This window comes from Chelonia mydas, chromosome 15 (assembly GCF_015237465.2).
Source record: "Chelonia mydas isolate rCheMyd1 chromosome 15, rCheMyd1.pri.v2, whole genome shotgun sequence".
Classification (NCBI taxonomy): Eukaryota; Metazoa; Chordata; order Testudines; family Cheloniidae; genus Chelonia; species Chelonia mydas.
The window spans coordinates 25,468,145-25,481,927 of record NC_057856.1 but is presented as its reverse complement, the minus strand read 5'-3'; the positions used below and the strand labels follow the sequence as shown (position 1 = coordinate 25,481,927).

General features: G+C 41.1%; 1 protein-coding gene across 1 annotated transcript in view; it reads right to left on the bottom strand.

The window, feature by feature from the left end:
- Positions 1-13,078, bottom strand: part of VPS37B (VPS37B subunit of ESCRT-I) — a 28,491-nt gene extending 15,413 nt beyond the window's left edge. The window contains exon 1 of the mRNA XM_037878755.2: positions 12,876-13,078. Coding sequence (XP_037734683.1) covers positions 12,876-12,980 — 105 coding nt within the window. The 5' untranslated portion in view covers positions 12,981-13,078. The remainder of the gene's footprint in view (positions 1-12,875) is intronic.
- Positions 13,079-13,783: the final 705 nt, after the last annotated feature.

Genomic DNA, 13,783 nt, shown 5'->3' with positions numbered 1-13,783 from the left:
AACTATATTGGTAGAACGGGCAGAGCTAAGATGGGGGTATTGTGATGCTGGAACATGTTAATGGCTGCCATTAAGCGATTCGTGGATCCATGGTCAACTATAGAAGTGATTGAAGTGGCTGGCTTTGTTAACCAGATGCCAGGGGCTGCAAGTGTCCTCCCTTGTCCCCTTTCCCCCAAATCAATAGGGTTCTGGCCACTGATGCCTGGAATACTCCCTGAAATTCTGGAATTGATCAGCTGCAACACACAGAGATCAACAAGCTGAGCATTAAACCTCCCTTTGCGTACCCAATAAAGATAGATTTAATAATCAAATTACAACTTCCACTTCTGTTACCTAAAAGGTCTAAATATATTAGCCCCCATTAGTGTCTGCGTTCCTAAAATGTTTGGTTAAGTCAAAACTGCCAAAAAATCTCTCTGCATACATGACTTCTGGTTTCCCTTCTCCTTGAATTAAATTCAATTGTAATTCACTGTCCCCAGAGTGACCTTATTAATGAATTATTTGTTTTTTGTTTTTTAATTATGCAAGTTTTTCCATTTTGTTTATTGTTCTCTCCCTAACCCTCCCTGTGTTATCAGTTTTACTCCTTAATATTTCCGCCTTGTCCACCCCCATCTGTTTATTTTAGCTGCTGCTTCCTTCCTCTCATCTGCCTTTTGTATAGACTCTATGCCAACGTCTGCCCATTTCCTAGTTTAACATTTAATTCTCCAATATGCCAGTGTGCATGCAGATTAAAACTTGGTATTTTTGATTAAATTGGTAGAGGGACTAAATCTTTCAAGACCAACAAATACAATGCCAATGTTTTGTAAGGTGCTGTAGACACACCTACATGTAGTATTTTGTGCAGTCATGTTATACAGAGATAGACAGATACTTTTAACAGTCAGGCCAAAGGACTCCTTCCAGTACAGAATGCCAATGACTACTAAGAACATGTCATGCCCAGCACCAAGACCAAAACCACCTTTTATCATTAAAAATACAGATTATACCAATATTATTCACGGATAGTAGTACCTTAATTGAGATGTATCCCATTTAATTCAGTAAGGACGCTTGTGGAGTACAATACTACTAAACATTAGAAAGGATGGAAGAATCTGGCCCACAGTACTTTGCATTTATATACCACTGTCTATCTTCAAAGCATTGTCTATATGTTAATGAATCCTCAGAAACATCTCTGAAGTTGGTATGTATGTATGAAATTCCCTATTTCTGAGACGGGAAAGCTGGGGGTTCAAGTGACCTGTTCCATGCCACAGAGGGAGCGAAGATCAGAAGCCAAGTGTTCCTAGTTTCCAGTCCTGTGCTCAGACTGCATCAAAATAAAAATAATGTTTATTTGCAAAGTACTAAGGGCAGTGTCAACAATATCTTTAGAAGTAATTGTTACCTTTTGAAAGGTTCTGAATTGTGCGTAATGCTTTAATCTGCCAACTTCAAACACAGCCTAATGCTATATTTAAAATGCATATCATCCTTAGTACTTGAGGTATAGTAAGAGCTTTATTTTGCCTTTGTTTTTTGTACTCCTCTACCTGACCCATCTCATCCACTCAGCACACCAGTAAGTCAACGGTGATATGGATCCAAAACTCTAAGTTATTTCTTTCAATTTAGGACAAACTGAATTTGCTATTTTGTTTTACTTTCACAGGATTTTCCCCAGAATAAAGGGCAGCAAGAACCAACCACATATTTTCAACCTCATTCACTCCATTCCCTGAAGGGAAAAAAAAAAAAAAAAAAAAAAAAATCACTCCTACCCAAATCCAATGCTATAAAGACTGTCTAATATTTCATGGTTGCTCCCATTTGTTCGTCCTCATCTTGCCACCTAAAGCACTGAAAAAAACTCCTGCAATGGTTTGTCATTCTTAAAAGCTTGAAAATAAGTTCTCTCCCGCAATTTTGCCAGATTCCATTTGCTCAACATCATTCCACCCTCTTTGCCCTTTCCTGGGTTTTGAATAGAACTGAAAAAACCATGCCTGTTCATAGTTAACCACCTAATTTATACATCACCAGCTTCCCATCAACACATCTACCATCAGCACAACTTTTAACAGCTTAGATATCTGCTGAAGAAACAGGAGATGCACATTGTATATACAGGGACTAAAAAAAAATCTAAAATGCTTCTCTCCCTCACCTCACCAATGGAATATTAGACAAAGGCTTTCCCCATCACACCAATTTACAATCAAATCTAGGGACTGTAGATCTGTAAGGGTGGCTATAATTCTCAATTTATGAGTGGACTCTGATCTTCCTCAGGTTGGTCGAGCTGTTAAATACATATAACATAGCTAAGCAACACCCACTGGGATAAAGGAGACAAAAATCTACAAATAGCTGAGAAGTGTAAACACCAGGAGGAAAAGGGATTATTTAATGTAATAAAGGGTGTAAAATTAGGAAAAGGAAAAAACTTAGAAGGGAAGAAAACCTTCTTAGCGAGAGGAGATGTAAAACGGTTTCTCAAGGAGTAGAGGCTCCATCTTTGGCATGTTTAACACTAGACAAAACTATAGTAAATGTACAAAAGGAAACAAACTGGTTTTGACACGCAGATGACAGACTGGATAACCTAACAGGTCTTTTCTAGCTCTATTCTATGATTTCATTACCTGAGCCTCACAGGCTGCCCTACCACTGTTGTGTAATGAAGGAATATTCCCTATTTCAAAACCTGCCCCATTCCCAACAACTGACACACAAGCCAATTAAAGTAACAGTAGTTTGGCAATTCAGTCAATTGACCAGTCAAATATTCCAACAACCGCACTCTGATGTAGGTGGCGGACTCCATTTCTGATTGCATCATGGTGTCATTGTTTCATTTTTTAGAGCTTCATTTCATTGTGCTTCATATTTTTCTGAGTTAAAATAACACGTTAAGTAACTTGGTTTTTGTGATTAGGCAGAAATATCTGAAGTTAAGCCTACTGGAGAACAAAGTCTTCCTCGTTTTTGTCACTGTTCTCATAAATTAGTACTTTAAAATATTTGACCAATAATTTTTGGACAGGTCAAGTGCCCAACCCCCCAATAGCCTTTAAGTTACCTTGGAGAACACATTTAAATTATTATTGCTGGGAGGAAGCATGGTCTGAAGGAAGGAGTCGGGTGACAGAGCTGGAGGGCCCCCGGTTCTAATCCTGGCTTTGGCACCGATTCACTTAGAATATGTCTACACAGCCAATGGCAACAAGTTCCCGAGCCCAGGTCGACAGACTCAGGCTTCCAGGGCTCACGCTATAGTGCTAAAAATAGCTATGAAAACATTGGGGCTTGGCCTTGAGGTCTGAAGTCCAGGGAGAGGGCTGGCTTCAGAGCCTAAGCTGCAAGTTAAAAATGCATTTTTTAGAGCAATAGCATGAGCCCCAAGAGCTTGAGTCAGTCAACCTGAGCTTGGAGGCTTGATGCTGTGGGCTGCCACTGGCTGTGTAGATGTACCCTGCGTGGCAACCTTAATTTTGTCCGCCTCCAAAGAATGTAAAGTAAGTTAAACAATTTTACAATTAAGATTAAAAACACGGTTTTGGTCAAAATATTGCAATTTGTTATTTAATTCAGAAGAAACAGATTCAAGAACTGCATTGTTCAGCATTATAAAAAATCAGGCCTCCAATATTACAATTAAGCTGTGAATGTTCTAAACTAACAACAGAACACTCATCTTCTTCCAATTAGTCTTCACAATTAAGCTTTGTCTACACTAGAAAGGGTCTGCCAATATAGCTGTACTAGAAAAGTCTCCTAGATGGAGACAGTTATTGCCGCTACAGCTTATACCAGTTCCTCAAACAAAATAAGCTATACTACGCCCAGACTAGAACTTTTGGGGCATATCTAAGTAGGTCAGCGGTGTGATTTTTCCACACCCATAACGGACATAGATAAGCCAGCAAAACTTAAGTATAGACCAAGCCTTAGTAAATCTAGATATGAAATCTAAACCAAAAACTGTCTCAAGCAATCTCCCTCAGATCCCTTTCCAGCCAGCAGGGAGGAATGCTTTTTTCAGCTACTTGTATGTGAGACTTCCCTCTGAGACTTGCTCAGAAGAGATCAAATCTGGAAATTAAAACACAAACTACAAGCATTAGTTTTCAAGTACATAATCCAAGTACAGACAAATAGTTAAATCCAAATGAAACAAACCAGCAGCTCATAAAACAATTGCAGAATTGCCCATGGGATTGGTAGAGTACCTTAATGAAAGTTAGATAAAAATTTCAACATGCAATTTGAAACACAGATGCAGAGCACTGGTCAGAATTGGCAACAAGACAGTGTCGCCTTAGAGGAGGGATCTAAACTCATCTTTCTAATTTAACTACTTGAGCTTTCACCAAATCCCACTGAATGTTCAATGCAACAATACTGAGCTAATCAGAAGAGGGACCTAATGACAGAGGGATTGCTTAATGCTGAGTGGGTCATTCTGAAACTAAATATATATAATTATAAAGGCAAAAGACTATGCGGCAAGAAATTGAAACCATGGTCACACATACCTAGGCATATATTTTTTAAGAGCGCAAAACCCTGATTTTGCTGTCTTGCCAAAGAACCTTGTTCAACACTTAAAAACATTGGTTTACATAAGAGATTCTCCAAGACTCATTTGTGTGGCGCAATGGTGGTCAGTTACTGTGTAGTTTAGTTTTAGAATGTGTGTTCCTAAGGGAACAATTCCAAACCAGATACCTATTGTAATGCAAGGTCTGAATGAGACTAACCCCAACTAGCCACAAAGTCTGGCAAATCCTACCATAATTATAATCTTGCATTGGCAGGCAATACAGTAAATATACTGTCAGCATTTCCATTAAAAATCCTTATTTTAAGTGAATTATAAATTCAAAAAAAAATGTTCCAAGTTGCATCCCTTAACCTGCTTTAGATTTAACTATCACACACAGTAATTTCAGGCTTCCCTTCCCAACCCCACATACCCTAATACACCCACCTTTTGTCCTCTCTTTTCTTTTGCCACTATTGTATAAACACAAAAGAAAACAGCCAAAATAAGAAGCTATGTTAAGAGTGCTAAGTCTTCCTTAAAGCAGGACAGCAAATTTTTAATATTTGATTAGTAAAATATTCTTACAGTAATTGTTTAAATGGTCAAGGAATTTTAGTGTCTGGAAATTTGGTTAAAACTTGGTTAAAAGGCAGTGTTTATACATACACAACACAGTTCCTTGTGTTTTAAGTATGTTAGAAAACAAGAGACGCTTATCAAATAGGTATGTAGATTAAACTGTGTAAAAGAAAATTGCCCAAATGTCACAATTTCTTATTTGAAAATTATTTTCATTGCAACATACTTAACCTTAGATGCAAGGAGGTTCTGTCTACACTGGAGACATTTAGCAAAGTAACTCCCATTCTGCTACCTCCAGACCTGATGGTATCACTGGTAGGAGATCTAGTGTAGACAAAGCTCTAGCTGCTGCTGGCATTTATTACGAGAGGGAAATTTTTGCAAAAATTCTTTAGTGTAAACACAGGGAGTATTTCAGAAAAGCTTCCCAAGAGCAAAGTTTGTACTTATGAACAAGTTGGTAGTCCACATTTCTAAGATACATGTTGGTACTTTGGCAGGTTTCCTTTATTTTTACCAACTGAAGTCCATTGAACCAGCACCGAATACCAGTTCTGCACCCTCTGTCTTTTCATAATACCAGTGTTTCAGTGCATGAGTACACTTAGGACTTGTGGCATAAAGTGAAACTGATATGATCATAGTTTTACTTGCTCTAAAATGCCGCACGTGCAGCATACTGCAAGACTAACCATGATTACTCTCACTTTTCAAATTTGAACCTAAAAGATGAGAACTTTCCTCAATAGTTTTTCCTCCTCATTTTGTATCCCTCACTACTTTCACATCTATTAAGTTGAGTTCCAGAGAGTCTAGCTTTAGATAATCTACTGAAAGCAACAAATTAATATGTTCCTCTGAGTCCATGCTAAACAAAAACCCTTCGTCATGTATTCATTGTCAGGTGGAGGAAAAATGTTAACTTAAATTTACGCACTGAAATATATCACTGAAGTGCTTTTTTATTAAACTTGTTGATTAAGTTAATAGGAGGCACATTTTCCCTTAACATCAGACTCAGATTTTATACTCTGCACATACTGTATTTAAAGCTACAAAACCCCCCCCTCTCTCTGTGCACTCAAAACCCTTGTTCCAAAAGATTGAATATACTAGATTTTAGGGCCCTGTGGGAAAGGCAGACTGAAGCCGTCTCCCTCAGCTTCTACACATTACAACATTTATTCACTTTGTTTCAGTGGTAGTGTATGAACTCTATCATGTAGCACAGAATCCAAGCATTCACTCAAATACGTAGGATGGGATGAGATGCATGGATCAAAAACCTACAACAGCAGAGTCTGGCTGATTCAGTCCAAGTTCTTAATATTTAACATTTACACTGCTGTTGCACTGCGGGGCCAACCAGGTCAGGAACCTATTGGGCTAGGTGCTGTAGAAATAGATAATAAATGGCAGTACCTGTCCTATAGAACTAAATCATCAGGTTATTGTGGATATTTAGCATATATTTTCTCTGGGTTGTTTTTGACATCTTATTTAGATTTAGTACTGATTTATTTATAGTATATGGAACTATCCCAAATATACCAATTTGAGTTTTAAACTTTGATACCTCTCTCTCCAGAATTGCAAAGATTAGCTGTTGAAGAAACAGTGAGGCCATCTGATCTTCTGCCTCCTGTCTTTCAGGGTGGTATATTAAGGCCCAAGTTCTGCCGAAAGAGCAGTAACAGCAGCCTGAAGATATGAACCGGAAGGATGGCATTGTTGGTTAAGGCACTGGACTAGAACTCAAGAGACCCAGGCTCAATTCCTGGCTCTGTCACTGACTTCCTGGGTGACCAAGAACAAATTACATAAACCCATCATTCCTTATGCATAGAGTGGGGATAACTACCTCATTGGAGTGTTGCAGGAGTTAAAATATATGTAAGACAATATTATGGCAATGAGCACCGTAAAGCAGACTATAAATAAGTGCAGAGGCACGCCACTCTTCCCTCCTGGCTAGTGTTTCAATGATCTGACGACAGTGGTAGAAATATCTGCTGCCAGTCTTCACTAGTGTTTCCACTGGCACAACTGCACTGATGATAGTACAGTGAAGAGCAGTACAAAGTCTTCAGGGCAAGTACACTATCTTATTTGTCTGTGATGCAACCAGCACATTTTGGGGTACACTATAACTGAATGAGAAAATTTATAAACTGCCTGTTAGCAGTTCTATAAACAAAACCCAGAACAAAAGAGAAAACTATTTTACTTAGCAACTGATAAACAGATTAACGGAAGCTGAAACCATTATTGTATTTGTGGACATTTTAATCCACTTTGCTTGAGCTTGTTGGTAGATTAATTTATGAATTTCAGGGGGGAAAAACATTATATAGTTATGAGAATTGGAACAGATTTACATACTATGTATATTTTAAAATTAGGAACAAAATGTACAGCAACAATGCAAGAGGTCAACCATCAGAGTGATGCTCAACAAACATGGAGGGATGGATCAATCCTGGAACAGTAAAAGAGAGAACTAGAACAGAGGAGGAAAGGGTTCAGCCTTCTTACAGAATAGCCTTTATAAGAGAGTCCATCAGTGTTGGTGAGTTATATGTACACTATAAAACTGGATGGTTTATAAAATATGTATTTATAACTAGAGCTGTTGATTAATCGCAATTAACTCACACGATTAACTCAAAAAAAATTAATTGCGATTTTAAAAATTAATCTTGCGATGCCAGCTACAACAGTGTCATGAGAATACCCGTTCTCACTTTCAGGTGACATTGTAAACAAGAAGCGGGCAGCATTATCTCCTGCAAATGTAACCAAACTTGTTTGTTTGAGCGATTGGCTGAACAAGAAGTAGGACTAAGTGGACTTGTAGGCTCTAAAATTTTACATTGTTTTATTTTTGAATGCAGTTTTTTGGTACCTAATTCTACATTTTCAAGTTCAACTTTCATGATAAAGAGATTGCACTACAGTACTTGTATTAGGTGAACAGAAAAATAATCTCTCTCGTTTTTTTATCGTTGTGACAAAGTCAGGCTGGACGACTGCAAGAGTGTGTGGGAAGGCAGATATGTTAGCCCTATAATGTTAAAGGCCCTCTTCCCTATAAACTGAGAAGGGGTTACCTCAGGTCAATTAGGAACACCTGGACCCAGTTAAGGGCTGCCTGAGACCTTTTAAAACCAGGAGGGAGAGAGAGAGACAAGCTGCTACCAGGCTAGTAGCAGCAGGGAAGTAAGCTTCTCCAGGAGGGGAGGCTGTGCTCCTCCCCATAGGGGAAGCAGACAAGCCTGAGTGCCTGCTCAAGGAAGGACTGACACCCCGGGACAGGCTACCCATTGAGGAGGCAGGGGAAGGTATCACCCTTTGTTTGTATGTGTATGGGACCATTCCGCTTTTTTCTGGTGGAGGATCACCCTGTAGGCCTACCCAGGAAATACAGCCGGGGGGGGGGGGAGAGACCAACACTGCCCAGAGTGGGGTTGGGCTGATTTACCCCAGGCCCGTCATCGCCAGAGGGGGAAGTTCTTGGTCTGGCGAGACGAAGGAGGTGCCTTGCCACACAGTGCAAATATTTATAATAGAAAATAAATATAAAATGAACACTGTACCCTTTGTATTCTGTGTTGTAACTGAAATCAGTATATTTGAAAAAGAAGAAAACATCCAAAAATATTTAAATAAATGGTATTCTATTATTAACAGTGCAATTAATCACACGATTAATTGAGATTATTTTTTTTAATTGCTTGACAGCCCTCTTGATAACATGTAATTCACCTTTCAAAATAAGACCTTTAATAAAGTTTAAATTATTTATTTTCTTGTGGTAACTATAATTACATTAAAGATGACAATATACAGGGCAGTAATTATGGTATAAAGAAAACATTTTTACATCAGAAGAAAGCACAAAACAGTAATTTGTGCTTGTTAGATGTAGGCAATTTATTAACTTGACACTTAAGAAAAAATAATCTGTAGTTGTAGGCATATTTAATTCCTAACGTTGTAACCAAGTTTCATGTTGGCCAATCAGTACATAACCACATACACAATGTGGTTTTAAAACAGGATTACAGGTTTCAGAGTAGCAGCCGTGTTAGTCTGTATCCGCAAAAAGAAAAGGAGTACTTGTGGCACCTTAGAGATTAACAAATTTATTTGAGCATACGCTTTCGTGAGCTACAGCTCACTTCATCGGATGCATGTCATGCAATAAATTTGTTAGTCTCTAAGGTGCCACAAGTAAAACAGGATTAGGGATCCAAGAAATCTGGGCATCTATTTACTTGGTTTAAGCTTGAGTTTTATCACCAGTTCTTTTCAAGCAGCTTTTGAGAAAAAGACTACACTTGAAAACTTTCCTGTGCTTACTGCTGTACTTTGAAGTCATGGGGACGATGAGGAAATTACATTTTTGGCTTCTTGATTTTACATATTTAAATGCATAGACAGTGTATGCTTTTGCCAATTGTATTTTGTAACATTTTAAAGAACTGCAGAGTTCAATATCATGATGGTTCACTGTTACTAATGTATAGTTCCAACACATGTACCAAGGGAAAAATCCATATTCACATGGAACCTGAGAAGGTTTCTGGATCTTCTATTACTCAGATCACACATATACTGCCATTAGCTGCTCAACTCAGTTCAGAATCTGTCACGCTGAGATTCTCTGATTTATGTAAACACAGTACTATTATTCCATGAAGATTAATATTGTAGATTTCTTATGTACTAAAAGATTAAACCCAAAGGCTTATAAAATTCAGAAGAACTTTAACAGATTAGGAGCCCAGTTAGAAAATTGGCTTCCTTCCTCATTCTAACAGATAAGATGTTCTCTGTTCAAGTGTTAAAAGCCTACAGGCTTCAAAAACAACCTTACAAAGGATATGTCTACACTGCCCACATTACAACACAGCCACATTCCCTTTAATATAGAGGCTGGTTAATTTTAGCTTTCAGAAAAAAATCCAAATGGCTTCCCAAATCTTTCTCCTTGTTGTGAGCAAAATATTGTTCTATGATGAGCTGGGTTCTTCTTACAATAAGGACAACAAAGGATTTGTCAATTGTGGAATAATTAGCTCCAGTCAATTTTGCCAGTGAAAAAACTAAGTGACCTCAAAATTATGTTCCTGGAAGCATGACTTATGAGCATGCTCAATTAAAATTATTCCTTGTAGGGACTTGGGGCTTAACCCAGCACCATGATGTATATGAATGGATCCCACCTGGTCTCCTCATGGGTATAGGGGTCCACCCATGTGCACAACATTGCTGGATCAGGACCCTGTATTGCAAATACAATTATACTCAAAAAAGTTTAAGTAAATAACTGGAGGAAGACAAATTTTACCAGAACATTAGAAAACTTTAAACAAACAATGTGATAGCTGGCACACAGTTAAATCCAAATTATTAAAATTTGTGATTTCACCATTTTTAGGACTGCGCTGAGAACAGAGAAGGGACATCTCACAGCACTCATTAGTAAGAGTTAACCACTCCAGAATTGGGCAAATATGTTTTTAATTGAATGGACTCTGGTAAAGCCTCTATACACACAATAAAAAAAAGGACTATACTATAGTAGACAGTAACATAGTTGTGTTTTGGCCCAACACTGAATACCTTCAAACCTAGCCACACATACCATACACCACAAAATATTCCCTCAGGCCTGAGGAACTTTACTCTACAATTTAAAACGTTTCTCTTGCCAACTAAAGAGGAAAACCATAGGATCAGCTTTAGAATACCATCTAGTTCTACAGACTGAAAAGGGTTTCTACCATTTTTATCTCATGCTAGTCTCCCACAACACACATCCAGTTTTGACCTGTACATCCTGAAAAAAATTACACACCCTATGGGCTGGATCCTCAACTGGCATAGATTGTCAGATTCCACTGAAAGGTGCAACACCAATTTATGCCATCTGAGAATCTGGCCCATTATCTCAGACTGAAGAATAACCCTGTTGAATTCACTTCACATTTAGTAACAGGATTTCATTAGACTGTCAATGTTCTCATATGATCTATTACAATCTCTAAGTTCTCTGCACACCCAAGTTATTACAGCAATAAAGATAAATAAATACTGTTTCTTTAACATTAAACTGAGTGGCAAACCTACAGGAGAAAGGAAATTCACTTATGTCTGGCACTCCCCAAATCACCTACTTATTTCCATATTTCGCATTTTGCAATATGTAATGCAACAGGTAATCACAAAAGGTGCACTACAGTAGTTATTTCAGACTCATCTTTGAACATTTTTCAATTTGCGTTACTTCCTTAACAGAATGATATAACAAGACTCAGTGTCAGCCCCGTATGATTGCATAAGGATAAGTGCATAAGGATATGAGTTCATGCAGATAAACTAAGAAAAACTTTAAGTTGCTTTCTTTAAAGCAGATCTCCCAACTGCCACCAACTTTCCTCCCATGGCTTTACACTGCATTTAAAACAGCACTATCCTAAATCTAGTGAGGAACACAACGGTCTCTGGTACATCTATGCTTCTTTAATAATTTTATGTACGAAGAGGCTTTCTCTCATGTTATGCACATAATTGAAACATCTGTGAAATTTTGAGGGAGGACCTGTGATCTTGTAAAACTGAATTAGCCTTATATCAGACTACAGCATACAGTATTCACACAGATATTAACAATTAACAGACACTAATTTTAAGAGTATACCCAGTCCAAATTTACTAAGGATCTAATACACTAACAAAACAAATATGTAAAAAGCAGCACCAAAACTCAACTAATTTTTTCTTCTGCATTCAGCATACACACAGCGCCACATGGAATTCTCTTTCCTGTTAGCTTGAAAAAACAGTTGCTCTCAGTCTAAGAGCATAAACATGTTTTATTCTAGAGCACAATTTTTTTTTATGCCCAAGGCACAAAAACCATGGAAACAAGAGGTGTATTAATGGAAAGACTGATACAATCTCAGCTACAGTGGTGTCTCTATAGTTGAGTACAGTGATCTGTTGAGTACTTTCCACATTTCAAACCCATAGCCTAGGCTGGCTTTGCGCTTTATGTACTAGCCAGGAACAACAGAGCAGAAACGCTCCCTTGTAGACAACCAACAAACAAAAGAGAATATGATAGGGGACAGAAAAGAGTCAACACCCACAGGTACCTTATTTGATCCGCTGCTGGGACACAGCAACTCAAATAAAGAGGAAAAAGGTCACCTGCTTTTAAGTGAAAATGGCGGGGGGCGGGGAGCTACACCCAAGACTGGAAGCTGTGACCCCAGGAGCTCATCACATTTACCAAGTTATAATGGAGAGCACCAAATGCAAAGGGGAGGTGGGACCCCGCAATCCCTGGGTCGGGGAGGGGGGGCAGTAGGTTTCTTTAACCTGCCCCATCGATCACTCTCCTTGGTGGAGGGGCCTAACCCTACCTCGCTCCCCGCCCCCCCAAATCAGCCAGGAGCCAGTGTGAGCTCAGGGAGCTCCGAGCCGGTCCGGTGGGGGGGGGGGTCACTATCTCCCCTCGGCTGCGGCGAGGCCCGGGGCAGACGCCCCCCAACAGGCGGGATTTCCTGGCGACAGGACGAGAAGTAGCCCGAAGAGGGGCCCCCCACCCCGCACCAGGCCCGCGCCCCCCACCATCACGTCCCTTCCGCCCGCCCCACCCCCGGAGTGTCAGCCCCCCCCCAGCCGGCTCGCGCCCACTGCCCCGGGCCCGTCGCCCCAGCGCCCCGCTCACCTCGTCCATCCCCAGGGCCATGCCCTGCAGCTGCTCCTCGTCCTCCAGCAGTTCGTTGAGCTGACACAGGGTCAGACCCTCCAGGAGCCGCGTGTCCACCGCCATCCCGGCCGCGCCGCTCCGAGCCGCCGCCGCCGCCGCCTGCTCCGCCCGGGCCCTGCTCCGGCAGCCGCCACCAAACCGGAAGTGCCGCTGCGGTTGCTCCCCGTGCGGGTGGGTAGAGGGTGACGCCCCGGGACCCGCAGCGCCCCCTGCAGGAGAGGGACGGTTAGGGCGCGCGCGGAGGTGAGGAAGGGAGACTCTGGGGCTCACTGAGGGGGAGCTGAGGGTCATTGAGGGGGAGATATTAGATGGGGAGCTGGGGGGGTCACTGGGAAGGGTCACTGAGGGGAGACACGAGGAGGGGATCTGGGGGGGTCACTGAGAGGGAGACAGGAGGAGGGGAGCAGGGGGTCCCTGGGAGAGGAGCAGGGGTCACTGAGGAGAGACACGAGGAGGGGAGCTGGGGTTCACTGAGCGGGAGACATGAGGAGGGGAGCTGGAGGGGTCACTGAGAGGGAGACACGAGGAGGGGAGCAGGGGTCACTGAGGGGGAGACACTAGGAAGGGAGCTGGGGTCGCTGAGGGGAGACACTAGGAGGCAAGCTGGGTGGGTCACTGGCAATGTTCCCTCTAATTTTTGACAGGCTGTGTGTGCAAAAAAAAGCTTGGGGGGGGGTCACTGGGAAGGGTCACTGAGGGGAGACACGAGGAGGGGAGCAGGGGTCACTGAGGGGGAGACACTAGCAGGGGAGCTGGGGGGGTCACTGAGAGGGAGACAGGAGGAGGGGAGCAGGGGGTCCCTGGGAGAGGAGCAGGGGTCACTGAGGAGAGACACTAGGAGGGGAGCTGGGATTCACTGAGCGGGA